Source organism: Sander lucioperca, chromosome 7 (assembly GCF_008315115.2).
Source record: "Sander lucioperca isolate FBNREF2018 chromosome 7, SLUC_FBN_1.2, whole genome shotgun sequence".
NCBI classification, from domain to species: domain Eukaryota; kingdom Metazoa; phylum Chordata; class Actinopteri; order Perciformes; family Percidae; genus Sander; species Sander lucioperca.
The window spans coordinates 13,984,246-14,011,297 of NC_050179.1; the positions used below are offsets into that span (position 1 = coordinate 13,984,246).

Below are 27,052 nucleotides of genomic sequence, written 5' to 3' on the forward strand. Positions count from 1 at the left end.
CACTTCCTTATCCACTTCACTAACACAGTGAGTGTAACAGCACAGTCACATTCTGCTTACATAAAAATCTGGTTTGGATTTAAAAATAATAATCATAAAATCCTGTTCTTCACAAAAATGCAGCTTGTACTCTGAATGTAAATATTTGTTACACACTAGACTCTAGAAGACTCTAGTCAGCTGCAGCGGTTATCTTTTCAGGAAGACATTTGTGGTGCCTTGAAATAAGACGAAGTGAGACGTCTGCTCTTTTTCTAACTACCAATTTTCTAACCGCAATTAACGGGAAATCTACACTTTGTTAACTCAACAACTATACCGACTGACACGATTATCACCTCTGTTGGAAAGGGTGATTTCCTTAGTCTTAAACTAAAATAAAGCATTTGCCTAGTCATTCAAATCCTGGACTGTGAGAGAAATAACTGAAAACACTTGTTTTATACAATATTCACAGTGTATTTGAGTATGCTATACGTTTGTAATTGTGTGGTCATGTTTGTATGCTTCAGGGTCTAGGCTACATACATGAGTCCCTATAGCTCTATACTTAACTAGCTTGATTGTTTTTTTTTTGTTTGTGTTGCTCCACAGCAGAGGTCACGTTGCTATATTCAATAACCGTTCTGGTGCTGCTATGTCTGTCATCCACACAATGTGGTGCAACCACTCAGTCACTATGAAACACTTCCTGTAAGAGGCCCGGGGTGCAAAGAAAAGTTTCCATCAAGCATAGCGCACGCATCTGGGAACCATGAATGAATGTACCAAATTGTGTGTCAATCCATCCAGTAGATGTTACGATATTTTATAGGATGAGTGAAAATTTTAAGATGCTAGTGTCCCATCTGATGACCATGTTTTTGAAATGCCTGTATCCTCTTTGATTGTTGTTAATAGAAGTGTCAAAATTTGTAATATGTATTTAAATATGTGTGTATCGGACATACAATCTGCTCAAATTCAGGCCAAGAAGAGCAAGAGTCAACAAGTGATACTGTGAAGAGCACTGCTTCAGTTTTGTCTAAATGAATTACTACTGGGACAAGTGCCCTAGCTGTGTAATACGACCACTGCACAGACTTGAGCGACAACATCAAAGGTTCAACCTGCAACATTCACTCATTCTTCACACCTGTAAATTGTTTTTCAGGGTAACAGACAGGTTGGAGTCCCAGCATGCACATAGGGAAGGCTGGCTATGGCCCAGATCACCTGACTTATGTATGTCTTTGGACTGTAGGAACAAACATAAACAAACACCACAGCTGAGATTCAAACCAAGGACATGTCTTTGATGTTAAGTGGCAGTGCCAGTGACAGTAACCAATATTTCTCTTATTTCTAACAGGATGTTTACAGGTTTATGTGGGATTACCAGGAAAGCATGTCATAAATGTCTGCTCTGTTATCACTTGCAAGGTGGACAAGTTTTCTTTTCTATCTCTTGGGTTTGCATTGAAAACTGATTAAATTTGCATAGGGCTAAATCACTTTGGGCCATAGCTTGTGTGTGTGTGTGTGTGTGTGTGTGTGTGTGTTTGTGACATGATTCAAGTTTGAATATAATGCAAAAAGAAACTATTGGTTCAATGTTTATTGTATCTTTTTCATCTTTATGGCACATAGCTGTTGTTGGAAAGTGTTGACCTTGATGGTGTCAACCTCCTCTGGCATGCTTTTCTTCTATGGGAGTGATGATATGTTTTGTGGGCCTACATGAACAAAAGCATGTTGTGTTTTAAATAGAGGCAAGTTCAGTGTAGTCTCCTGGTGCATGAGACAGCATGCAACACAACTTTTTTGCATCTATTTTTGGAACACAACTCCATTGTCATCTTCCTGACCCTCTGTAAGTATTTCACATATTGTAACGAACACGGGGCTAGTAAACAGCTATTAAATTGTTAAACAGCTATTTAAGGAAAATTCTAACTTTTAAAATGGGTCCAGGTGAGAGGACATCATTATATTAACACATATAGATGGTCATACATTTGTAACCTAATCTTGAACGATGGCTCCCTCTCTTAATAGTTACGGGGATGACACAGACATTTGTCATCATTGATATAGACCAAAAATACCAAACTATGGCCTGACTTCCCTCACTGGACAGAGGTGACAAGCTGTTTGCTTTGTGATTTAATTCAGACGAATCCACCTGGTGCATAGTTCAGCATTGCAGTATTTCATGACAAATAAGCCTCAGCCAGCACCTCATTAGAAAGCACTGAAACAATATAAGTGCATTGTGGGATTTTTTGACAATAAGAAAAATGCAAAAAAACAACATACTTATCCATTTATGTTACAGTGTAAATACAAAGTCAAGTGAAACAAAAGGTAAACGATAACATTATTGACCAATAACACTTAACATAACATAACATATAACATAACATAACAACATAACATAACATAGAGACATTATATTTATAACAAAAGGTGAGTAGGCTACTTGCTCCTCTGACCAGTGTCACCTGGAAGAGGTTGTTAACATTGCGCATGTCGAAGACAAACCCTAATGCTGCCTTTAGTTAATTTCGGAATACTGTATTTTTGTGTGTACGTAGCTACGTTAGATACAGAGAAACAGATCAAAATCTTCTCTCAGTTATTATTTTATTCATATGTATATATTGTTTTAATGTTTCCAGTGAGGGTAGTTGTTAAAAGGTTTATTTTGGGATTTGTTTCTGACAGGAACATTAGTGTAAAGTTTCACATGGAAGAACGAGTTTACTAGGTGTACTTGAAGGCAGCACATACTAACCCGTGAAAATTCATTCATCATGAACTGTATCAGGCAGGCTAGCCGTTAGCTTTACGCGCTAAACAGTGACATGTGTCTGTCCTAACGTCACGCGTACAGCCGTATCTATTTAGCCGTAATATCAGCTGATGAATATTTCTAAACTCAACGACACTTTCCTGACTGGTGTACTGGAAACCAACGTTAACGTGTCGTGTTATGGGAGATACACGGAGGTCAGACGAGCGGTGGGCTGTCGACTCAACAGTAAAGTAGAAACGTTAGTGTCCCGCTGCCGCGTTGACAGCTGTTTGTTGATATTGTAGCAGTGGTAAGGATGATGCTTTTTGCACTGGAAGCAGCAAGATAATAATATTGTTGGTACATAGGCGTTGGCTTTGCATTATAATTGTAAAAACATGGCCGATCAGGTAGAGCTAAGGAGATTGACTGCAATGCAGTTAACCTAAGTGGCTTTTCTTGCTAGACTTGCTTTGCTAACATAATCTAGCTAACAGACAGTTGCTGTCGTGTACATAAACCATAACTTTGAACCAAGGCGATAGGCTATTTATAGTTAAGCTAGAAGCGTTACATTCTAGTTTAGCTGAGGGAAGCTAGCGTAATAGCTAACGATAATGAACATGTAACGTAAGTTATATAAGGGAGGGGGCTCTCCACACTGTCAACAACATATGCCCATGTAGTTAACGTTAAGTGGCCCACTCTTCAGTCTTCACTGTTGTCAGCGTTGATTACAGCAGATGTCAATTTAAAAGCCATTGCTACATTTATTATCGTTATTGATTTGTTCACAGATCAACCTAAAAGTGAATCATGCCTGGGAAACTTAAGGTAAAAATTGTGGCAGGGCGCCACTTGCCTGTGATGGACAGAGCCAGTGACCTTACTGATGCTTTTGTAGAGGTGAGCAAAGTCTTTCTTCACATCTATAACAACGTACATTTTACATGTGGTTTCAGTATGTTTGGTACATAATTATTACTCAAAATAGTAAATGACGCATTTAAAAGAAGTGTCTTGTGCCTTTTTATTTCCCAGGTTAAGTTTGGAAACACTACTTTCAAAACTGATGTCTTTCCCAAATCCCTCAATCCACAGTGGAACTCAGAATGGTTCAAATTTGAGGTAAAATGCCTGTGAGCTTCTCTTTAAACATGGCAGGCAGTGGTAGTATTATTGTAATACATCACACAGTGTGAATTAATTGAATTTAAGTATTCCCACCCTTTCTTACATTCTTGTCTCTGCCCTCTTTTGTCGTCTTGCCCTCTACTCTTGCTGTGTAGGTTGATGATGAGGACTTGCAGGATGAGCCATTGCAGGTCACAGTGTTGGACCACGACACTTACAGTGCTAACGATGCCATAGGGAAAGTTTACATTGACATTGACCCGCTGCTGTGCAGTGAGGCTGCCTCTGTCATCTCTGGCTGGTTTCCCATCTATGATACCATCCATGGTAAAAGAATAAACTAATCTGACCATGATAATTGCACTTTTTCCCCCTTGTTATGTACCATTCCTTATTATTTTGTATTTCTCTGTCTTTTATTTGTTAGGTATTCGAGGGGAGATCAATGTCCTAGTCAAAGTGGAGCTTTTCAATGATTTGAACCGCTTCAGACAGTCCTCCTGTGGGGTCAAATTCTTCTGCAGTATGTCTGACTTGACTTTTGGTTCACAGTTGTTTGTTTGCAGATTAAACATTCATCACAAGACACAATTTGGGTGCATAAAATGCAGATTGACAGTATAATGGGCAATTACCTATGAAGCAATGCATGAATGATGTTTAATTTGAGGACATAATAATGTTGATGTTTTAGGCACAAAGGTCTTGCTCTTATTCAGTCTTATGTGCACCAACAGAAAATGTGTAATTTCCAAGATCAATAAGATTACAAGCTGTGTCAGTGCCGATAGTGTCTGTGATCTTTAAACAAGGAATTGTCACTTAAGAATATGTGCTAAAAATGGAATAACAACTGAAGAGGTTTAGAAGAAACTTTTCCCATTTAATCTAAAATCCTTTCACTCTATGTGATGTTTGTCTAATTGTGTATGTTAGCCACATCCATTCCACGGTGCTACAGGGCAGCGATGGTGCACGGGTTTGTGGAGGAACTTGTGGTGAATGAAGATCCAGAGTACCAATGGATCGACAGAATAAGAAGTCCTCGGGCCTCCAATGAGGCCCGTCAGAGGCTCATCTCTCTCATGTCTGGTAAGAAAATTCACGGTGATCCTCTTTTCATGTCGTTGTGGAAGAAGAGGAATTTAGTCCTCCCTGTTCTCCCCCTCTCTTGTTCATGTGGCTGTGTGTTATCCCCTATTTAGGAGAGCTGCAGAGGAAAATAGGGCTTAAGGTACTGGAGATGGGCGGGAATGCGGTGGTGGGCTACTTGCAGTGTTTTGACCTGGAGGGAGAGTCGGGCCTGGTGGTCCGGGCCATAGGTACTGCCTGCACACTGGACAAACTCAGCTCTGGAAGCGCCCCCAACACCAACACACATATGCACCCTAACACAGCCCCTGCTTCCAATGCCTGCAATTCCCCTTCTAAGGATGGAAAGGAGTAAGTATGAACCAACAACACAAGCATGGACCCTGCCTCTTTATGTGCAAATTTCACTGCAAATCTAGTATGTGAGAATGGGGAAAGATGATTGGTGTGCCCATGAGAGGGAGAGCGTATGGACCAAATGTACTGAATGTTAGTCTGTGTGTAGTCTAGCAGTTACTCCTGTGTGTGTCTCAGAATCTTTGATTCCCCCTTTGTAGTTTGTGTCTATTATGTCACCTGTATTGCATCATATAACTAACCGCACACAACATATCCTGAGACACACACATGTACAGTACACACACAGCCATCCTCAATCCCTGTCCTCCCTTGTCTGCTCTTTTAGATCGCTCTTGCATGGCGTTCTGTTCTGCCTCTGCATGTTTTAGTGCTTTGTCTTTTATTGAATATCTAGCACACATGTTCTGCTCAGCCTCTAAAAGTGTGCTCCTTCACTTTGTTCTGTTGTCCCCACCCTGGGTATTGAGTGTTTAGCTTGTGATTTCATCCAAATACTGGAAGCATACCTACAGTTGAGTGCATGTGTGCCTCTTGTTTTGCATTTATGCAGTGTATCTGTGTGTCAGTGCGTATGAGATTGTGTGTATCAGGGATATAAACACCTTTTTTGTGATTTTGTAATGGTTCCTCCTGCTCCACATCTAGAGTTCAGCTTGTCCCTGTGCCTGTTTAGGCCTTTATCTTGTTTTGCATCCCTGTTGGGCATGTTTGTGTGAGACTGAGCTCTTTAGCTGAGAGCTATGCATGAGTTTCCTGCTGCTTTCACATGCCTTTAAATGGAAAACAGGGTCAAAGAGAAACTTATTTTTTCTTTTTTGTATCCTTTTACACTATATTGCAATGTTGTAGTGTTGGTTCTTGTGTGCGTGTCTTTTTCCCTCTCTGGCTCTCTGGCTACATTCGGATTGGGGCGTTTCTCACTTGTGTCCAAACGGTTGTCTGTCTTCTTCCTTCTGCGTGCTGACTGGCCCAGGTCCCCTCTTACCCACGGATGCCGCTCCACCCACAACAGCCCAGTGCATTTGGCCTGCAGCTCCCAGAGACTGTCCCAGAACTTCTCTGTCTCTGTTCCCACACTCATCTTCACTGGTACGCAGAGGCAGGGAAGGAAATAGATACAAGAGAAAGAAAAGAAGTAGAGAGTGGTGTTTATATGGAACGAGAAAAGTGAATATACTTTTGCTGGAGTCTGGTTGGTTGACAGCCATGTATTAGCAATAAAGCCATTGTGTAGACAGAGGCATCAAAACAAAGAAGGACGGCAGACCCTTATACCTTTTGTTAGAGAAAGATCCAACGTTGATACTAGCCTCAAATCCCTCCACCTGTCATGTCTTTTTCCAACAATAGAGGTTGGGCAGTCAGGTTCCCAGTTGCATCCTTCTGCAAGGGCCTGTGATCTCTCTACAGTCCTCTGACCTTTGCTTCACTCTAGTGGGACACATGCTTCTGCTTGTCATCCTCAGTTGAATCTGACCTTCTTGTGTTTTGGCATGTTGCTTTCTTCAGTTTAGTGTGCGTGTGTGTGTGTGTGTGTGTGTGTGTGTGTGTGTGTGTGTGTGTGTGTACATTTCACTTGTGTTTATCTGATTTTTGCTTTCCAATCTTGCTTTGTTGTTGTCCAGCCATCCGTAGCACTTCAAACACACCTCACCCAAAGCTAAGAAATTGCACATTAAAACAAGCACCTTCCCACTTAATGGCAGGCATCGCTAACCAACTCCCATATACAGTATGCACATACACACACACACACACTCAGAGGCTGAGGTGGCGACTGACGTGTGTGTGTGTGTGTGTGTGTGTGTGTGTGTGTGTGTGTGTGTGTGTGTGTGTGTGTGTGTGTGTGTGTGTGTGTGTGTGTATGTGTGTGTGTGTGTGTGTGTCTGTCATGTTCTCCTGGCAGGCCGGTATTTGGTGAGGACCTGACCTCGTCCTCCGGCCCGCCAACCCCTTTCAGAGCCCTTCCCACCACCTCCTCCTCTCCTCCCCCCTTCTCTCCCTCCAAGCCATGCAGCCGCCAGTCCTCATCATCAGACACAGACCTCAGTTTGACGCCCAAGACGGGTAAGAACACTTGGCCCCATCCCCCTCTCCCATTCTCATCCCTCCCTTCTCCCTCACCTCATTGTGGTGCTACTCTGGTGGTGGTTTTTGAATTTTTGATCATTTATTTAATACATTCTTTTCATGGTTGAGTTTAACATTATTATAAGTTATGTTGTAAATATATATATTTTTTGCTGTGTCCCATCTTCCTCTTTGTCCTCAGTGGCCTGGTGTGTCTTCATTTTTCACACCATTATAAAAAGATATTCAAGAGAGCCTTTAGTTTGTATAAAATGTGCTTAATTCTGAGAAGACACACCAGACCTCTGTATTAGTTTTGCCCCCCTGTTGTTGTGGTCTTTAATAGAAGCATTGTGTCTCATAAGGGTGCTGTTGTTGATCTAAGGTCACTTCTTCATTAGCAGCAATTATGGTTAATCATTGAGGAAAAGGTAAGTTTAGTCAAACCTTGCCTGAAGGACAACTTGAGCACATTTTAACGCAGTTCAGCTATAAACACTGTATAGCATGAAGAACCTGCTGCTCCCGTGACCCCTCAGGAGGGAACCAGCAGTCCCCCAAGCCAGCCTCACTCCTCTTTGCATCTGCTCCTCTACTTTTCTTTTTCACATTTCCTCTTCTCTCTCATCTGTTATCATATTCTCTCCATTTTCCATGCCCCTCATTTTGCCTACAATATCCTCATTTGTGTTAACTTGCCTATCCTTATCCTTTGCATTCCTCCTTTCTGTAGCTCGGTTTCCAGGCCTCTGAATGGCCTCCCGCATCTCCGGGTGCTGCTATTGAAATGGGTCTGGTGTTGTTCCCACTGATGATACAGTGGTGCTCATAAGTTTATGAACCCATGCTAAAGTTGACTTAAAAGAGGAATACAAAAAAAAAAATGAATGCCTTAATGTCTTAATTACATTTTTTTTGGAAAAATCCAACCTTTAAGGACACAAATTTTCTTTGTGAATGAATAATGTATCGTAAATAAATAAATGTTCTTCCTTAAAATACAGGGGGCATAAGTAAGTACACCCCTATGTTAAATTCCCATAGAGGCAGGCAGATTTTTATTTTTAAAGGCCAGTTATTAACCTAGAGATTGGCATGGTTTTATTTCAGTTAGCCTAATAGCTGGTTTGATTTGCATTGAGAGATGATTTTATGGAAAGTACCCCATGCCAATCTCTAGGTATGGTGAAGGGTATGTGATGATGTGGGGCTATTTTAATTCCAAAGGCCAAGGGAACTTTATCAGGATGCATAGTATCCTGGATCCATGAAATAACTGGCCTTTAAAAATAAAAATCTGCCTGCCTGGATTTTTCCTAATTTTTCTAATGAAGGCATTAAGATCAATTTCCAAAAGATGATTTTTGTATTCCTCTTTTTAGTCAACTTTAGCATGGGTTCATAAACTTATGAGCACCACTGTATTTGCCCACTAGCTGGAGAAGCAGTCACCCAATCAAAACTTTGTAAGCTTGCTAGCTATAAATCCATGATAAATGCCGACAATCATTGCAGAGATTGCAGAGTGAGCGGTTAAAGCAAAACAAAACATCAACATCAACAACATTACGGCTAACATGAACACAGTGTCGTGCTTAATGAATGAAGTGAAACAATATGGCAATTCAGTCTCTCTCTCTATGCTACTGTCCACTTTCTCCCTGTCACATCCTTCTTCCCCTCCCTGGTCATTGTGCTTCTGACCACTCTCCTCATTGCACTGCCTGTCAATTCTCAATATATCTGTGTTTCTCTTTGCACCCTTCATCTTTTTTTCTGCTGGATAGTGGAGACAGTGAGAAGCAGGCCTGGGATCTTCCTCTGCCCCAGCTCCCCCACCCTCTCCACGAACACTTTGTCCCTTGCTGGCTCTGGCTCAGTGGGCTGTGGTCATGGCTCTGCCCCTAGAGCCACCACCCCGCCCCCTCCCTCCTCCATCCCCTCATACACTGTCTTGCTGAGAAAGAGCCTGTCCTTCACTGATGACCTGCTGCTGGCAGCCTCTGGTATAGTAGGCCTGCTGTGTGTCATCAAGTAACAGAACCTTCCAATAGTGTAGTGTTGGCGCCTTTCTTGTATATTGGGTCAACAGCAGGACTGTTCAGATTGACTTGACTGGTGTTATCCAAAACAAATAACTCAACATGCATGGTGCATCTGTCCAGAGCTCATTGTGATGCAACAGTACTGACTGATAGTCCTGAGTCCTACTCAGGATTCTCCTACTCCAGCATGTGGTTTGTTTATCAGGCATATTCAAACAAGAATAAGAGAAAATGTTAAGAGTAGGCAGTTAGGCAGAGTAGTTAGCATGAGGATAAAGCAGGTTTATTGACTCTCAATCTAAGGTGTTGTGTGCAATTCCAGCTGTTGCTTTCACTTGGTTTGTCATAATAACATTAATACTGCAATGTAATAATCAACTGACTGTTTGACTGGCTCTTTAGTCCATTGACCTGTGTGTTGAAAGTGACAAAACTCTCCTCTGTGGTCAGGAATGGGCAGTGGGGGCAGCGTCGGGAAGGAGGCAGGGCCTCTGAAGACCCTGCTCAGACAGCAGACGCAGACGGCTCTCGAGCAGAGGGTACGATGACTCAATGCTCACATATGCTTATAAATGTGTTTCCCTACTCACGCTATATGCAGACATTTGAGACTGAAATGCACTGCAAAACACAAGTCAAAGTGTGCAGTTTCACTGAATTTCACATACAGATATATGGTGTTTTGTTTCAGGCTGGGACTTAATTGACTTGCTGCATAACTGCAATGAAACACAGAAGAATAAAAATATAACACTTTTTGTTCGGCCCTCAAGCGGCAACACAAGTCCAAGCAGCGAGCTAGTCGTGGCATTTTTGACAGTTAATGCTTTGGCATCCGGTTTGCGTTGCGTATCAGCCTCAGATGTCTGCACATAGGGTCAGACAGTTACTCTGTGTCGCACACTATTCACACAGCTGCATTCTTTGTGAAAGATCACTAATTTACACAAGTCTTTAATGGGGAGTGGGTCTGTGTAAGAGCAAGTAATGTTCCCTTTCTCTGTCCTCTTGACCATTTGTGCTACTCAGGGAGCGTCCTCCTCTGGGTTATTGTTAAACGCCAGGGTATGTCCCATCAGTGTGTCTCTCTCTCTCTCTCTCTCTCTCTCTCTCTCTCTCTCTCTCTCTCTCTCTCTCTCCCCCCTAACATCCTGACCAGCTGATGGCCACCACTAAGTCTGAATCAACTCCTAACCAGTCCTTCCTCTGCTGTTTGTAGATTTCAGTGGGGCAGGCTGGCCTGAGCAACATGGCAGTGGGTCCTTGTGTGACCCCTGTTGTGTGTTTGCTTGGCACCCACCGCACTCTGAAAGGTTCAGACATGTTAGGCGGAGGGCTGGAGGCTAGGAGTTGTGTTCCCTTCAAGTTTGAAGGGGTGTGTGACTGTGCGTGTGTGTGCCATCTGGATACTCATGTCAAACACCTCCCTCCTTTCTGACTTCTTTTCCTGAGTCTGATTTGGTTTCCCTGCGTCAACAACGGGAATGAGCACGTTCACCTCATCACCTCATTCTTGCCTCCTTGTTACGAGTGGGAGGAGCTGTCAGTCAAATTAGTAGCTATCTTTCTTGCTGGAGTACTTGACAAGAAAGAAACGTATCAGTAGTCCCACCAGATTTTCTTTTCTCCCCACGAAAGCCATTCATCACATATACCTGCATGGTTGGAAATCACAACGTCCTTTCAGATTTTCTGTAGGGTGGTCATCACTTCATCCAAGGATGAATACCAAAATGTTAACAGGCAGTCCAAGTATTTCCAGCTCCTCTTGTGAGTGACTGCACGGATTTGCATTCACATTTTTTGACTGGAAGCAGAGGACCAGCTATTACGTTAGTTGACAGAAAAGCATGTAAAACAGAGGCCTGATCCTCAGCCGGGGCCTTGTGTGTGTGTGTGTGTGTGTGTCTGTGTGTGTGTCTTTGTTCTTCATTTTCAACTCCAAACCTAATTGATGCATTTGTATAGATTTGTAAGGATTGAATTAATCACTAAATCAGTGACACAAAATATGTAGGCTTTACTGAAAACACATTTTCCCAATCACTTCCAGATCTATTTGAAATGCTCTCACGTTTGTGTCTACAAGTGTAGGCTGGAATGCAGCGGGTGGGGACTCCTCAGGGGTAAACTTTGCATGGGGGACACACCATCACAGTCAGTCCTTGCTGCATGCTGCCACTTTTCCAAAGTAAAACTGTAGCAGTATTATAACCCATGTCTACACCTCAGTTAATCTTTAATCAATACATTTTTACAATATGCCCAGAGAGAGAGAATTAAATCTAAAGTGTGCAGTTTTTAATATGTTTTGAAGATATTAATTCTTGTGCCTGTAGCTGCTGTTAAAAACATTTGACTTCTCTGTTTTTACAAATAATTAGTTGTTGTTTTTGAAGCCATATAAAAAATATTGTCCTGTATTACAAAGCACTGATATGTAGTTCCTAAAATAATATTTTGTAAAATGTTTTCCACCTAGCCAAAACAGGACATGGGACAACAGAAACGGTGTTGACCTGATGTTAGAAACACATAAAATCTAATAAAATGCTGGAATCATTGAGAGGCCACTTAATATGATTAGCAAAAATACATTGGAAAAGTCCAGAGTGTGTTTTCCCTTACTGTAATTGACCTGGCTGTTTTCTACCGGCAGGAGTTCCCCTTCTTCACCTTAACGTCTTTCCCACCTGGTTTTCTGCTTCATGTCGGTGGAGTGGTCAGCGCCCGCTCTGTCAAACTACTGGACCGTATACACAACCCTGGTGAGTGCAGCGCACACAAACACACACAATGTCCTAATGTAGCTTGCCCATTGTCCTGTGGAACGATATAAGTGAGCTCCTCTATTGACTTAAAATGTTGTGTGGGTGTCCGGTCTTGTTGAAACTGGCTGTTAGTTAATGCTGCCCATTATCCATTTGTGTTGAACAGTTTTCCCATGTATGGTCCCAACCTGTTTGATTGTTTAGAGAAATCATTTTGAAAGATTGTACAAAATCCTAAAGCAGGTGAAAGCTGTTCCTGGATACACTTATAGATTGCAGCTTTGTAGCCTTTTGATGGAAATAAAGTTAGCATAGGCTATGATCAGCTATTTCAAAACATTTCATGGATAGGGGCAACTTTCACCTTGTGGTTTGACTGACTGGCTTTGTGTAATGTATTGTGCGTGCGTGTGTGTGCCCTAGTCGCTGTGTAATTGTGTGCTGCTCCCTGGAGGTGAGGTGCAATAGTGGTGCATGGCTCCACTCTGTTGCCTGCTGCTTCTGTTGTCTGGTGTTTTTGGCTGCAGGTGGCGCTGCTGTGGTGAGGTACTGGGGTGTTTCATATATACTCTTGACTTTCCAAAAAGGCTTCTTCCATCTCTGGGTTGAAATCCTTAGGTTTTATTTCCTTTTTGTAAACTTTATTTAATGAGATTTATATTGATGACAATAAGACATTTGCTCTTTAAACGAGTACCTGTCTGTTAAAGGTGTTGGACTATCTGAGTCCACTCTGCAGCCTCAGTAATTTTGCCCTTTGACCGCTCTGACTCAAGGATGTCTGAGAATTTAGGGAGAGGGGAGGGAGATTAATGTCGGCTGGGTTAGGATAAGCACGGTTCTTTTCAGAGATGGACAGGGGAACCAATATAAGACCCCAAAAATGATTATAGTAACAATCTGCTAAAAGGTCTAGACTAGTGCAAATGGAATAGTTTTCACACAGTTTTCCCTGATCCAAATTGCAAGTTTAACTCGGAAAACCATTCTGAAAAGAGCCCTGTTCACTGTTGCTATGCCTTGACTATATCAACTACAGAGCAGCATCAAAGGCACCCTGTGGAGCTTTTGACCCCAAGTCGCACTATGGAGCAATGTTTTTACAAGTTTGTCCATGTTCAGTTTATATTGTGGACAATGGCGCACATGCGCTAGCATGCGGAAAATGCAATACATTGACCATTGGTGGCAGTAACTTGCAACAATTTAAAATGTTAAAACTTTTAAGGCTTTTATGAGGAAGGTGTGTTAGACCTACTGGACACACAAGATACACACAACTCAGTTGTTGACAAGAAAACTCCACAGGGCACCTTTTTTTAAATTTAGAAAGTATACTATATTAGACTTCAACTGCATGCCCCTTTTTTGTACTATTATAACTTATATACTTAAATCTTTTTAAAATTTTTGGCTCAATCTGTAGCTTTTACTCATCTCTATTCTTATTTTTTCTTCGTCAGTCTTCTTTCGAGATTGTGTTAGTAGGCCTGAATATAGTTTGTCTTTGCATAGCGACTGTGAAGTGCTGTCTGTCTTTGCATAGTGACTGCGGAGTGCTGCTGTTGTGCTGTGCTTGTTTGTTAGACTGTCTCTTCTTTTCTTTTTCTCTCTTTCCTGTACTAACGGTGTGTTCTGGCCCAGCCTTGGGTAACACACGCTCATACAAACTGCTAGACTGGAATAGTGTCACTGCAGGTATTTCCCCCCTTTTACTGCTCTCACCCACAGGAGTGATGGCAGCTCAGTGAAGTTAAACCTGTACTCTCTTAGCATGCACCCAACATTGACATCAAACTAACATAGACCAGCTAGCCTAAATATCCACAAACAAATTCAACATTAGCTGGATAGTGTATTGCTGAAAATTGATCAAGTCGGTGAGCTGCCATTCTCCTCCTCTCTAATCTGTGTGAGTGTGTGCTGAGCTGAGTTGAGCATGCGCTGTGTCCCCCCCACCCCATCCAGCCTGGCCTGCCCCCCCCTCCCTCTACCCAGCTCATCCCGCTGCACAGAAAAGCTACAGCTCTTCCCTAACATTGTCCCAGCGCCAGGGTTTACGCTAGACTTTTTTTTTTTTTTTTTTTGGACAGCCAATATAGTCTAGCCTGACAAGCCAGACCCACATCAAGGTGTTGGGTCTGGGAACTCACCATTGGCAGGGCTCAATCCGAGGGGCGGGATAAACGGTTGTCTTTCAAATTCCCTCTGCACTCATAACCAAACAGAGCAACGCTAGTTGATAGATTAAACTTTTGCCGTATCCGGTTGGCAAAACTCCGAACACTTCTTCCTTTTTTAAGAATGACTTCAGTGCTTAACTCCAAGTCTTCCAGAGTCGCGGCCAAAGCCGATTCGAAAGACCGCTGTTCGCCAGCAGCAGCAGCTCTTCTTTGTTTTCAGGTAGCAGGGAATTCACACGGAACCGTCGCAACTCTTCTGTCCTTATGTTAAGCCCGCCCACCGGCTCTATACATGACGTGATTGGCCTGACCAGAATTAGTTTTTTCCAGCTCGCAATCCAACGGAGAGTTCCTAGACTGACCCTGGCTGCAAATTACATTTGCTGCCGCTAGGGTGCGTCTAGATTTCTAGGCTAAATATAGTAGTTAATATTCCAGAATTCCTGCCATATAAAACAACTACCGGACATTTTTTAAATAGCCATATACTACATTTAAACATCAATGACACACAAAAAATACAAACCCTATGATCCAAGTTCCAACTACAAGTGTATTTTAAGAAGTCAGCAGAATGATCTCTTCACAAACTTTGTCCACTGAGTATATAGGCTACTGTACAACAATAAAATAAAACAAATAGACTTGCTATAAGGTTTGGGTAATATGTAAATTTTTTCAACTGGCCACCGTCAGCCCAGCAGCCGGGACTGCTGATATATTCGCTCAGGTGTGTGTGTGGAGATGGCGGCATCGACAACCCCTCTCCTCTGTAAGCTGCAAGATGTGTCCAAGCAGCGTGTTCGCTTTTGTTCCACAAGTTCTCTTAGCTTTTCGAGTCTATAAACTCACAAACTGCCAAGAAACAATATTCCTACACCTATTTTCCTTATGAAATGGAAAAATACAACCGTAACTTTACACCTTCTGATTTGAAGTTTCTATAGCCCCGTTTTCACCTGGTATTGAAATCCGATCTAAGTGATACGATTACAAGTGGACAGCTACAAGTACAGGTGTGAATGGACCCAGGACTCACCAAACTAAGCCTTGTTAACTCATGGTAAATCACACTTCAGTTAAACTCAAATAAAACTCACCCGCTTTTCCAACAATCACTACATCTTTTTGGCTGAAATATATCCTTAATTCACAGAGTAAGATGTGAAAGTAAAAGCTGGCATATGCCGGCTATCGTAAACCCTGCCCAGCGCTGTTCTAACGCTTCCTGAATCAGCATCGTGGTCAAACCTGTCTAGACCAGAGGAGGTTTAGGAGGTTTACTCTGTGACAAAGAGCCATTGACCAGGCATGTGCATCCCTGACTCACTGGGCCGTATTCATACTTAGAGAGAGAGAGAGAGAGAAGGAGGGATGGATGAATGAATGAATGGATGCATGGAAGGCAGGTTGATTTGATGGGTGGCAGTTGAGGAAAATTTAAAAATGGATTTGGGATGGATAATAGGGATGGAAGGAAAGATATGAGCTTGGGGAATGGAAGAAGTTTGATATCACTCAGTATTCTCTTACTTAAAAACTAGACTAGATTTGATGGACTCTGGTGAATGAATATGGCCCTTCTCTGCCCATGAGTGTGCACATGGTCATGAGCGTGCACGTGGTGAGTCTGTGCCTGTGTGACATGCTGCTTCTGGTTTAAAGGAACCCACCTCGTGGCCCTGATGCCTGGCCATCAGTCATTATTCTTCATCTCTTCAGTTGATCTCCCATTCTTTTCCCCTCATCCATTCCCCTGTCTCACCCAGAAGCTCAGTTTATTTATTTATTTATTTTTTTTGGGGGGGGGGGGGTTTCCATCAGCATGTGGCCCTCTTAAGGAGTCATGGGGTGCGGCTCAATACTCTAATGTAGCTTCCTTCACTTATTCTTTGCTCAATGATCCAGAAATGAGTGAGAAATAAACTCACAATTGGCAGCGATTAGGCTCTCATGAACAATGTTAATAAAACAGATGTGGTATTGTAGCAATGCCTCATGAGACTATTGAAACACACCCATGGTTTAGCCTACAGTAAGTATGATGAAGGCTCAATCCCTTTTGAATTTAAAACCTTTGTCACCAGGGTTAAACACATCAGGCTCAGGGTCTTCTATTTAATTACTCTTTTACCAGCCAGCAAGATCACAGCCAAAACATACCTAACAGCTGGTGACCAGATCTCTCACCTGTGTCCTTACTGTTGTTGTGGCTGACTGAAAGGAGACATAAGGAAGAGAGACAATATGTTTTATATAATGTGCATTTAAGGAATGCCAGTGAGAACACACACATACTTAACCTAACCATTGACTTTGCCTTCATCATCATCCTCAAACTCTCATTTCATCCTTCTAATTGTCTCTTTGTTTCACAAACTGATATTTGGTTTTGGCTTGCTTTGATACACCATTTAATTCATGTATCATCAGCAAATACAAAGTGTACTGTTTGATGTCTGTCTGTTTTCTGGTAAAACAAAGCAATCAGATTAGATACAAACTTGCCAGATGTCATGTTAGAGTGGTTGTACTTGTCAGTTGTCTTTTTTTTTCTTTTTAATCTAACTACGTTGACAACAGTTTGTTAGGGTTAGCGTTAACTCATCATTAGCTAGACTTCAGTGTTCAGTGAGGGTTTTGATAAATAATTAAGCCAATTAGAATTTTTTGTGAAAGCTGTCCGATTCAGAATTTTGTGTTTTCCAGATGAGCCAGAGACTCGCGACGCCTGGTGGGAGGAGATTCGCCAGGAGATCAAATCTCATGCCAAAGCTCTTGGTTGCCATGGTGTTGTGGGGTACAGCGAGAGCACTAGCATCTGGTATGTAGTAGGACATACACACATGGTAAAATATGACCCTTTTATCTTTTTTTGCCTACCAACTGCCATAAATGCCATGTTTATGTTTATAAACATAAGGTTTCATGTCCTGATCTCGTCCTCTCCCCTTCCTTTCGCTCTTGATCTGTCCATCTCCCCTCAACACAGTGAGGAGGTGTGTATCCTGTCAGCATCAGGCACAGCAGCCATCCTGAATCCTCGGTATATGCGTGAAGGCTGCCTAGACATCGGAATCACAGACCACAGGTTGTTATGATTCAGAGACTGAGCAAACTGATTGTAAATTCTTGTATGTGTACAGTTTATGTCAGCACAGATTAGATTGAGCTATGGAGGCTGGTACCAGATGGTGTGTGTTGTTCGCCAGGTTTGAGGAGCCATCTCCCCCGAGCTGTGGCTTCTGCCACATCCCGTATGATGAGCTCAACATGCCCTTTCCGGCCCAGCTCACCTACTGTTACCACTGCAGGCGACAAAAGGTCTCATATATATGTTCTTGTTTGCCTAAATCAAAGACTGCTACATGTTAAACATATCTTTGGTTGTCCAAAAGTATTAATGCAGTTTAGTATGAATTTATTATAATAATTGTTGTGTTTTTTCAAGGTTCCTGATGTGCTGTTCACAACAATCAACCTGCCACAAGAAGCAGCTGTCACAGGGAAGGGCTGCCTTATCCAGGCCAGGTAAAACACCTCACAGTTAAATGGCTTCAAGCCCTTTTGAAATGATTGCCAACACTGAGAAGAAACCCAACAAATCAAGCAAAATCAGATCATAAAGAAATGTAGCTCTAAGTTCAATAGCAGCAGAGACATTTCAACAGTAACAGGATTTATATAATAATATAGGTAAGATTTAGGGCAGTGAAATGTATAGCAAAGGGGAGATTTAAGAAAAGCTGGAGTACTTCAAACGTAAAGTTAAATCCCTCTGATTCAGCAATCACACCCGTGTTATCTGAAAATATTTCCCCAGTGGCAGGATGTAGGCTAAACCAACACACGTACCAAAATGGAGCCTCACATCAAAGACATTGATCAAAGTGAGTTAATGCAAGTGTTTAATGTCCTCTAGGCTGTGTCGTCTAAAAAAGAAGGCCCAGGGTGAAGTGAATGCGACGGCCATCTCCAACCTGCTGCCTTTCATGGAGTACGAGCTGCACACTCAGCTGATGAACAAGCTGAAGCTGCGGAGCATGAACGCTCTGTTTGGCTTACACATACAGATCAGTGTCGGAGAGAACATGCTCCTGGGTCTGGCTGTAGGTTGACATTTTAGGTTAACCGCTTAATCACCGATACATGTGCTTGCTGCAACTCCTTAAAATGTGTGTGTGTGTGTGTGTTCAGTCTGCTACAGGAGTGTACCTTACAGCCTTGCCGGCACCAGGGGGCATCCAGATTGCGGGGAAGACTCCTGGTGACCTGAGCAATGAGCACCACATCCTCACCATCCAGAAAAGGATTAATGACACCATAGCCAAGAACAAAGAGCTCTATCAAATAAACCCTCCGGTGAGATACACAACACATGCATGGACAGTAAATGAATCCATGGAAGACCAGCTTTGTGATTATGTCTGCAAATGATCCCCTAGTATGCCAGGTTTCCACTGCTAAGTAGGTTTCTGCAGTGTTTCATTTCAACCCTACAGTAGCCAGGGTGTCATGAGGGTGGTAGCCTGTGCCATGTGAAAACCTTTAGCACACAAGTAAATAGAAAGCTTTGGGAATGTGTTTCAACCAAAAACATTTAAAATAGTGTTCAGATGTGTTGGAAACTTAGCATTAATTTACCTGTATTTTAGGTCAATTGTATGTGTTTTTAAGGCTTTGATGTCAGATCTCAGAATAATATCTACAGTTTATGGTCATTAAATACTTAGGAATTGTGCCTGGCACATACAGTGTTATGTCAAGTTAATAAAGCTTTATTTTAAACAATAAGTGGAGTGATTGTTTTACACAAACAGATTGTTGCTATGATTATCTCTTTTCTAGTGTTAATATCATGTACGTAATCATACATTATATATAGTCTGTTCTTGTGAATCATGATAAACTTACCCCTCTTGTCTCTCTCTGGTCATAAAGAAATTATTTGCCCTGGACCCTGAGGTGTTCTGCGGCATAAACATGGTACTGAGCACGGCAACTTTTAGCTGTGAGACACAGCAAAGCATGACAAATATTTCACTATATTAATCACAATATTACACCACCTTTACTATAACTGTATAACCGCTCTTAACTTGGGACGTTTGGGAGCAGGTGGATGTGTAACCCACTCCAGAGTCACCTCTCGAGGGCAACCCACTGTAGACTCATTGTATCTGTGTTAATGTACTCTTATTATGGCCATCTACCCTGTCCATTCACACTCACCTGTGTATGTTTTTATGGTGTGTGTGTTTTCGCCCACTCCTTACCCTTCCAGATCCACATTCAAATTAACATCAGCCAAATGTGTGTGTGATGCTGCGACTCATTGGGTACTTGAGTGAGTGTGAGCATGTGATGTGTTATTAACATAGACTTTCTACTGGCTGTAGTCTGGGCACATGTGAGATGCAGATGTGGGCTGCTGTGGTGTTCTGGTGTGCACTTTGACATCCCGTCTGCTCAGGTCTTGTGTCCATTTGCTTGCAGGAGCTGACAGAGGAAGTGGTGGGTTCTCCGATTCCTGAGCCGAGGCAACGATCCAGACTTTTCCGCTCCCACTCAGAAAGCTCAGATGAGCTGTCAGAACTGGACCTCTCCCATGGCAAGAAGGATGCCTTTGTCCTGGAGGTGTGTATCTATAAAAAGAAACCCATTTATATGCAATTATTTCCATGGACAAGTGTAACCATTTGCAGTCATTTCCATAGATTGATGATACTGATGCTGTGGAGGACATTCACTCCCTCCTCACTGATGCCCCTACCCCCACAGGTATACTCTATCTACTCACTCCGCAGCAATGATTATGCACTGCACATGCTCAAGTCAGTTATCTTCTGATTGGGTCGAGGCTCTTACAAATGTCATTATGTCTCTGCTTCATCATCCGTGTTGCCATTTCCACTTTCATATCTTCAGGTTTCTACAGCTGCAACACTGAGATCATGCCTGGGATTTACAGCTGGACGTCAGGAGTTCAGGTTACTCTTCATAATAAAGTGTTACTTCCTTCACAGTTTACAGCAAACCTTCTGTTTTCTTCACCAAACACAATTTTGGGGTGTCTTTTTCATGCACGTACTTTGTGCCACTGTGCATACATGGTATTTTTTAACCAGTAGAGGCATCTGCATATCCAGCATAAGTACAATTTGAACATAAATATTGAAAAATCTGTCAGTAAGGCAGAGTACTGTACTTTAAGAAATGAAGCCTCTTTTTTGTTTGTTTATGCTATGTGTTTCTGTTACTGTCTTGCAGATGTTTACATCTGTGAGGGTCTTTAGGTTGAGTAATGCCAATCTTACTAACCAAGGCTTGAACAAGATCTTCACTGACCTATGTGAGAATCTGCTAAAGGTAAGAAGCCATTATAGAGTACATGCACTACAGTTGGTAATTACACCATATGTGTTACAATGCTTATCCTTTGTAATGGGAATGTAACACACTGTTTATAATGGTTCTTGCAGTGGTTGTGTTTTAAAGGAGTTATAAGTTAATTCATTGTGTTTGTTTCAGAGTTTCTACTTCAAGTTGCGCTCTATGATCCCCTGCTGTCTGTGTCAGCTCAACTTCGCTGTAGCAGTGCCAGAAGAAGAACTTATACAGGTGAGAGGTTTCGGGCCAGCTCTGATTTGTGACACTGCAAACAAAACAGAATTGATGAGTCAAATGAAAAAGTTTCTCATATCTACTACTGTACCTCTGCCTGTCTGCCTCCCAGGTTGCTGTGACAGCAGTTGCCATGACGTTTGACAAAGACCAGGCTCAGGAAAAGCCAGCAGACAAGTCCACCACCAAAGGTCTGTCTGGTTAAAGGAGATTATTTATGCTTTTGGGAAAATTTCTACTGACCCGAAGTCAGAAGCTCATTATTACATTCACCATAGCTTTGCTCAATTTCTGGATATGTGGCTTCAGTTGCAGCTCTGCTCAAATGTAGGGAATCACATATTTGATAGCACTGAGGTTTTATTATATTAAACTTAGTTAGTTAGTCTAATGTTAACAGCTTTTTAAGCAATGCGTTGTATTTGTTGCTAGTCAAATTTGAGTGATGTGTCATTTACAAAATATAGTTTAATTAGACAAGCCATCTACTGTCTATTTGGACACATTTAAAGGTCCCATGACATGGTGTTCTTTGGATGCTTTTTATATGGACCTTAGTGGTCCCCTAATACTGTATCTGAAGTCTCTTTTATATGGACCTTAGTGGTCCCTTAATACTGTATCTGAAGTCTCTTTCGCGAAATTCAGCCTTGGTGCAGAATTACAGCCACTAGAGCCAGTCCCACAATGAGCTTTACTTAGTATGTGCCATTTCTGTGTCTGTAGCTTTAAATGCTATTGAGCGGAGGGGGTGGGGGGCAAGGTGGAGAGTGGGGGTGTGGCCTTGACCAACTGCCACTTTGCTCATTTTCAAGCCATGATGTCTCTCTCTCATGGGTGGGCCAAATTCTCTGGGTGGGCAAAGCAGAGAAAGGGGAGGTAACCTTGCTCCTTATGATGTCATAAGGAGGAGATTCCAGATTGGCCCATCTGAGCTTTCATTTTCTCAAAGGCAGAGCAGGATACCCAGGGCTCGGTTTACACCCATCGCCATTTCTAGCCACTGGGGGACCATAGGCAGGCTGGGGGAACTCATATTAATGTTAAAAAAACTCATAAAGTGAAATTTTCATGCCATGGGACCTTTAAAGCTGTATCTTTGAGCAGAGCTGCTACTTGATCCCTCAGTCATGTAGCTTCTGAGCTAAGATAGGCTAATGAGCTGCTTGCTAAATAATAAAAAGGATTTTAAGAGTTTGTCTCAGTAGTAGTGAAGTAGGAGAACAGAACTATTCCTTTTAAAGACCACAGTACTCTAAACAGTGTAACACATTTAAGAAATAACACTTATGTTGTGTTTTGTATTTGAGATCAGGCTGAAGTCCCTGAGTGATTCTATGTGCTTCTTTTCAGGAGGCAGTGAGACTGAAGAGCAACTGCAGTTTCCCATGGAGTTATGTGCAGATGCGTCATCCGCCAACACTCAGCCATCATCCAAAATCTCAGGTAGCTTTTAACCTTTTTTTTAATTGCTCCCTTACCTCCTCCTGTTCCCTGCTTCACTAAAAGGCATTGCCCATCTCCTCCACTAACAACTTTAGGTACAGTCTCTTTACTCACACCAGCTGCAAAACTCTGCCAAAATCAGCTGGTTATGGTTCTTTCACCAGGTAAATAAACAGTGACGTGTCACAGTCCAGTGTTCTGTTTTGATGTGAACTTGAGACTAGATGACCGTGTGATGTCTAGATGAGATGTCAAGCTCCTAAAGTAGCGTGTCTTACTTTTCGTTCACATTAAATGAACACCATAACAAGAGCAAGCAGCTAGCTCCATCTGTAGCAAGTTCTGACTATAGATGGGTAGCATTTTGATGTACAAAACATTTAGATTGGGAGGTGAAACCTAAGTAACACATGCTGTGTAAGCCTTGTGGCAAGGGATTGATCATGAACCCTTTTCGTTCCCTGCCAAGTACAAAGGTAGACTTGTGTCTGTATGTGTGTGACAGGTGTCCCAGAGAGTACCAACGTCTCATCCAGAGGTGAGCCCCCTTCCCCTCAACCATCTCTCCCTGCTCCCAAAACTACTACACTGCCCTGTTTTGACTTTCCATCCTTTTGTCGCGGACAGAGTTATCCTGCACCACTTCCAAACCTCACCCACTTTTGTTCTTTTCGTTTGTTCATTTTTTGTGTACTGTTTTTTTTTTCTCTTTTTTTTTTCCTCTCTTTTTGTTGTTGTTGCGTTTGTGTATGTTCGGGTGTGGGCTCTGTGTGTGTGTGTGTGTGTGTGTGTGTGTGTGTGTGTGTGTGTGTGTGTGTTCTCTCCAGCTGCCTCCGTTGATTACGGTTCCTTTGCAGACAGATGCAGCACCTGGCTAGAGCTGCTTAGGCTGAAAGCTCACACCATAAGACGAGGATCAGTTAAGACAAGTAGGAGGACACAGTCTCTAGCACACTCTGGTGATCATACCCACAAATACAGAACACTGTTTCACAAGCGATCCCACATATATACACACACACACACACACACATCCGTGCTCGCATACGCTCACACACCCCTCCATGCATGCCGCTGGGGGGCGGAGCATCGTAAATCAAGCACCAGCTTTTTATCTAGAGTGTGAACGTTGAAGCCCCGCCCCTCAGAGGGATCCGCAATCAGCAGCTTGGCTTTGAAATGCCTGTAGCCGTGGCAACCATGATGACAAATTAATAGGATGTAAAAAATTAAAAAAAATTGCATTGAGCGTGCTTGTACTTGTCTAGATATGAAAGGGTTAGATGAGTTGCAGTAATTTGATGACAATTACTGTAAGAATTCCTTTGATTTTTCTCTGTGTTTGCAATCGTGAATGTACTTAAGCTGAGAAGACATCCCATGATTTGAGGATGTACTGTACACATACAAATTTAAACATAACGTGGTAGAAATCAAGGTGGGGTGGGTGGGGGGCAATGCTTTTCTGCTAGATCTGGTGTGATTTTCAGTCCTGTGCACAATAATAGTAAACTTTAATCTAATGTATGGCTCTGAAGGTTCCTGGTTTGATGGATGTAAGCCACATCAGGTAAATTTGCAGACGATAATGGAGCATCTTTCACACTCTGGCTCGTGTACATGTGCCCAGCTCAGCTCATAGCTGTCTCTGTCCGTCTCCATTTCTCAAGCCTCTTTCACAAATGCAAACAGATTCAATCGATCAATATTCTCTCATGTACTTCACTGTACTGCAAATAATGTATTCACACTTGTAAACATACACAGCTGTGCCCAGGTCTGTCTGTCTGTCTGCAGACACTGTTAAACTGTCTTGTCTGTTTGCTTCAACTGCATGATATGCATGGCAACGCACGCTTTCCAAGTGATTGTCTTGGCACAACACATCCACACCACAGCATGTCAAGTCACACGTGTTTCTAACACACACACACACACACAGAAAACTGACATACTCGCAGATAAGAGCACACACGTGTTACTGCTGCTGTAAAAACACTATCAGGGTTGCATTTTTTGCACGTACATTTCACATTCACATTTCTTTCTGCTTTAAAGTTCATATCTGCTTTTATTTTTCCACTATTTTTGAGTGTTTTCTGGTATTTCCATTCCCTTTCGTCTTTTTTCCACCTCCCCTCCTCTTGTTTTCTTTTCATGTCTCGCTCTTTTGGACCTCCACTTGCTCTCTCTGAACCTGCAGTCTCATCTTTGGAGCACTGCAGTCCGCTGCCTGAGGGACGTTCCCGCTCGCTGCGCTCCAACCGCTCATTCAGGGGCAGTCCAGTCACCGTGGTGAAGATGACGCCGCTCTCCTTCCTCCCCGGGACACGCATCATTAAATACCTTGGGATCATCAACATGTTTTTTATCAGAGAGACAACATCATTACGGGAGGTACAACAGCAAGAACACATGCACAGGCCCCAGGATCTTAGGCAAAGTGTAGACATACCTGTACACATGAAATGTGTTTGTCCTCTGTAGGAAGGTGGTGTCAGTGGCTTCCTCCATACATTCATAGCAGAGGTGTTTGCGATGGTTCGAGCCCATGTAGCAGCCCTGGGTGGCAATGCAGTGGTGTCCTACAGCATGAAAGAGTGTATGTTAATGGAAAATCCAAACAAGAACCAGGTACACACACACACACACACACACACACACACACACACACACACACACACACACACACACACACACACACACACACACACACACAAGTATTTACCTGTTACAGTCCATTTTTACATGAAAGCACAATGAACTACCCTCTGCATCCTTAGACCTTTACAGTTATTAGTGTCCTTATGGTTTAATCTTCTTGTCTTTGTTCATCCTCAAGGCTCAGTGTCTCATTAATGTGAGTGGTGATGCCGTCATCTGTGTCAGGGAAACGGACCAGGAGCCCAATCCCTCAATGGCAAATATCGGACAGACCTGCGCTAGCGGAACAGATGGGGCTACATGACAGTGAAACACAGAGCTTCACTTTGTCTGCAGGACACACTATCTAAGTAAATATGCTCGCTAAGTCTAGCCGTCCAAATTTGAGTCATTTATGTCTGCCTTAAAACTCTATAAAAGATCCAAAGGTTTGGACAGAGGTAATAAAGAACAAGTACTCACACACTCAAAAGCACGCAGTCTGGATTAATATGGAAGTACAGGATGTGTCTCTGTTTTTCTATGTTTAAAGAGAGCATTTGTGCTGGAGATACTAATGTAGCTCAACGTCAAAGGACCCCTCTGCATCTAACTTTTGCCTATGTGTTACATCCATCCATATTTGGGGTCACCCAGAGCTACAGTATGTTGGCCATTCCTTTGTGTGGGCACAAGTGATGCTTGAGGCAGCTATGACTAATTTGTCCATCCATAGCTCACAGCTCAGCTCATTAAATGGCCATGTCAAAAGGGACACAGTTGTATACCATCAGATAATGTATAAACAGTCAGATTCTCATTCAGTGTTAGACTCTGTTTTGAGTAACTTGCAGATTAAAGGCCCACCTGCTCATTTCAGAGTGGCCACATAATGACTGCAAGTATTTAAATTTCAAAAGCTGGTGCTCTTCCTCAAAATAGAAAATTCTCACTAGAATGGAAATTTTGAAACTACAATCGAAACAATCCTGTGATGCCATTTTGTTAAAATGATCTGTTAGTTGGTGTCCAGTTTTATGTCTAAATTAGATTTTTTTTAATTTTTTTGTTGATGGATAATCTTCCTAATTACTGTCACAGTATTGCTCACAATCCGTTTCCTACAGATAATCAAATTTCTTCATAAAGTGTCAAATAATGGTGTCATCTATAATAATAAAAAAAAAAAACAGGCCAGGATTACTGGCTTACGCATGTATTTTTGTAGGGCAAGAATTTTCCTTTCAGGACAGTGATTACCCTCTATTCCAGTGACTATTTTATAAATTAAAACTAATTTATTAGAATTTGTATTGCTTCATCTTAAAATGGTCAAATCAAATATCAAAATTATGTGTATGCCATTTTATTTACTGTGATTGGTATAATGTGGCCCTTTGGGGTCTAACACCAGGGATGTTTCATAGATCAGTTCCTCTTGTTGATGCTTCTTGCTGTCAGTGTCAGATTTCACATACCGTTGTCAAGCTTCATCACTGCTGCTTTGGCACTTGTATTCTGAATATTAATCTTGCTACTGATCTGTCCATCTTGACATTCATGTCCAATGCTGGAAAAAACACTGTATAAATTTTCTTTAAAATCAGATTTTAGTATTTTTGTAACATAAAATGTATGGAACCTGCTCATTTTGCCTGTGCAATGGATTCCTGATATTTTGACTCACTGTGTCTGAGAATTAATGGTACTCTAATCTGTTTGTGATTAGTTTAATATATTTGTGTCTAAAACTTGAATGTACATAGATGCTTTTGCTTTCTGACTAGCAGCATGCAGACCCCGTTTTTATTGCTATGAATCTGTACGCATGTCTGGTATGTCTTGCAAAATAAACTCAGTCAAACCAAGATGCATGTGTTTGATCATCATCTTTGATAAGTGAGCATA

General features: G+C 42.1%; 1 protein-coding gene across 46 annotated transcripts; it reads left to right on the forward strand.

Moving 5' to 3' along the window:
* The first annotated feature begins 2,752 nt into the window (after window positions 1–2,752).
* Window positions 2,753–27,012, forward strand: c2cd5 (C2 calcium dependent domain containing 5). 46 transcript variants are annotated; one of them, XM_036003718.1, is made up of 33 exons: window positions 2,753–3,086; window positions 3,574–3,682; window positions 3,818–3,904; window positions 4,066–4,237; window positions 4,338–4,433; window positions 4,847–5,002; window positions 5,116–5,353; window positions 7,269–7,429; window positions 9,220–9,438; window positions 9,928–10,016; window positions 10,507–10,542; window positions 12,137–12,245; window positions 13,893–13,946; window positions 17,141–17,255; window positions 17,424–17,522; window positions 17,644–17,755; window positions 17,883–17,962; window positions 18,354–18,540; window positions 18,629–18,793; window positions 19,373–19,417; window positions 19,928–20,068; window positions 20,149–20,212; window positions 20,360–20,421; window positions 20,702–20,800; window positions 20,963–21,052; window positions 21,168–21,246; window positions 22,409–22,501; window positions 22,597–22,665; window positions 23,007–23,039; window positions 23,329–23,460; window positions 24,705–24,898; window positions 24,989–25,135; window positions 25,344–27,012. In XM_036003718.1, exons 2-33 carry the CDS (start codon window positions 3,593–3,595, stop codon window positions 25,467–25,469), a joined length of 3,639 nt encoding a protein of 1,212 aa, XP_035859611.1. In that variant the 5' UTR covers window positions 2,753–3,086; window positions 3,574–3,592; the 3' UTR covers window positions 25,470–27,012. The 46 variants fall into 46 exon arrangements, with proteins under 46 accessions (XP_035859611.1, XP_035859610.1, XP_035859613.1 ...); XM_036003717.1 differs by having other exon boundaries at window positions 2,753–3,035; XM_036003720.1 differs by having other exon boundaries at window positions 2,753–3,035; window positions 23,329–23,430.
* The last annotated feature ends 40 nt before the right edge of the window (window positions 27,013–27,052 follow it).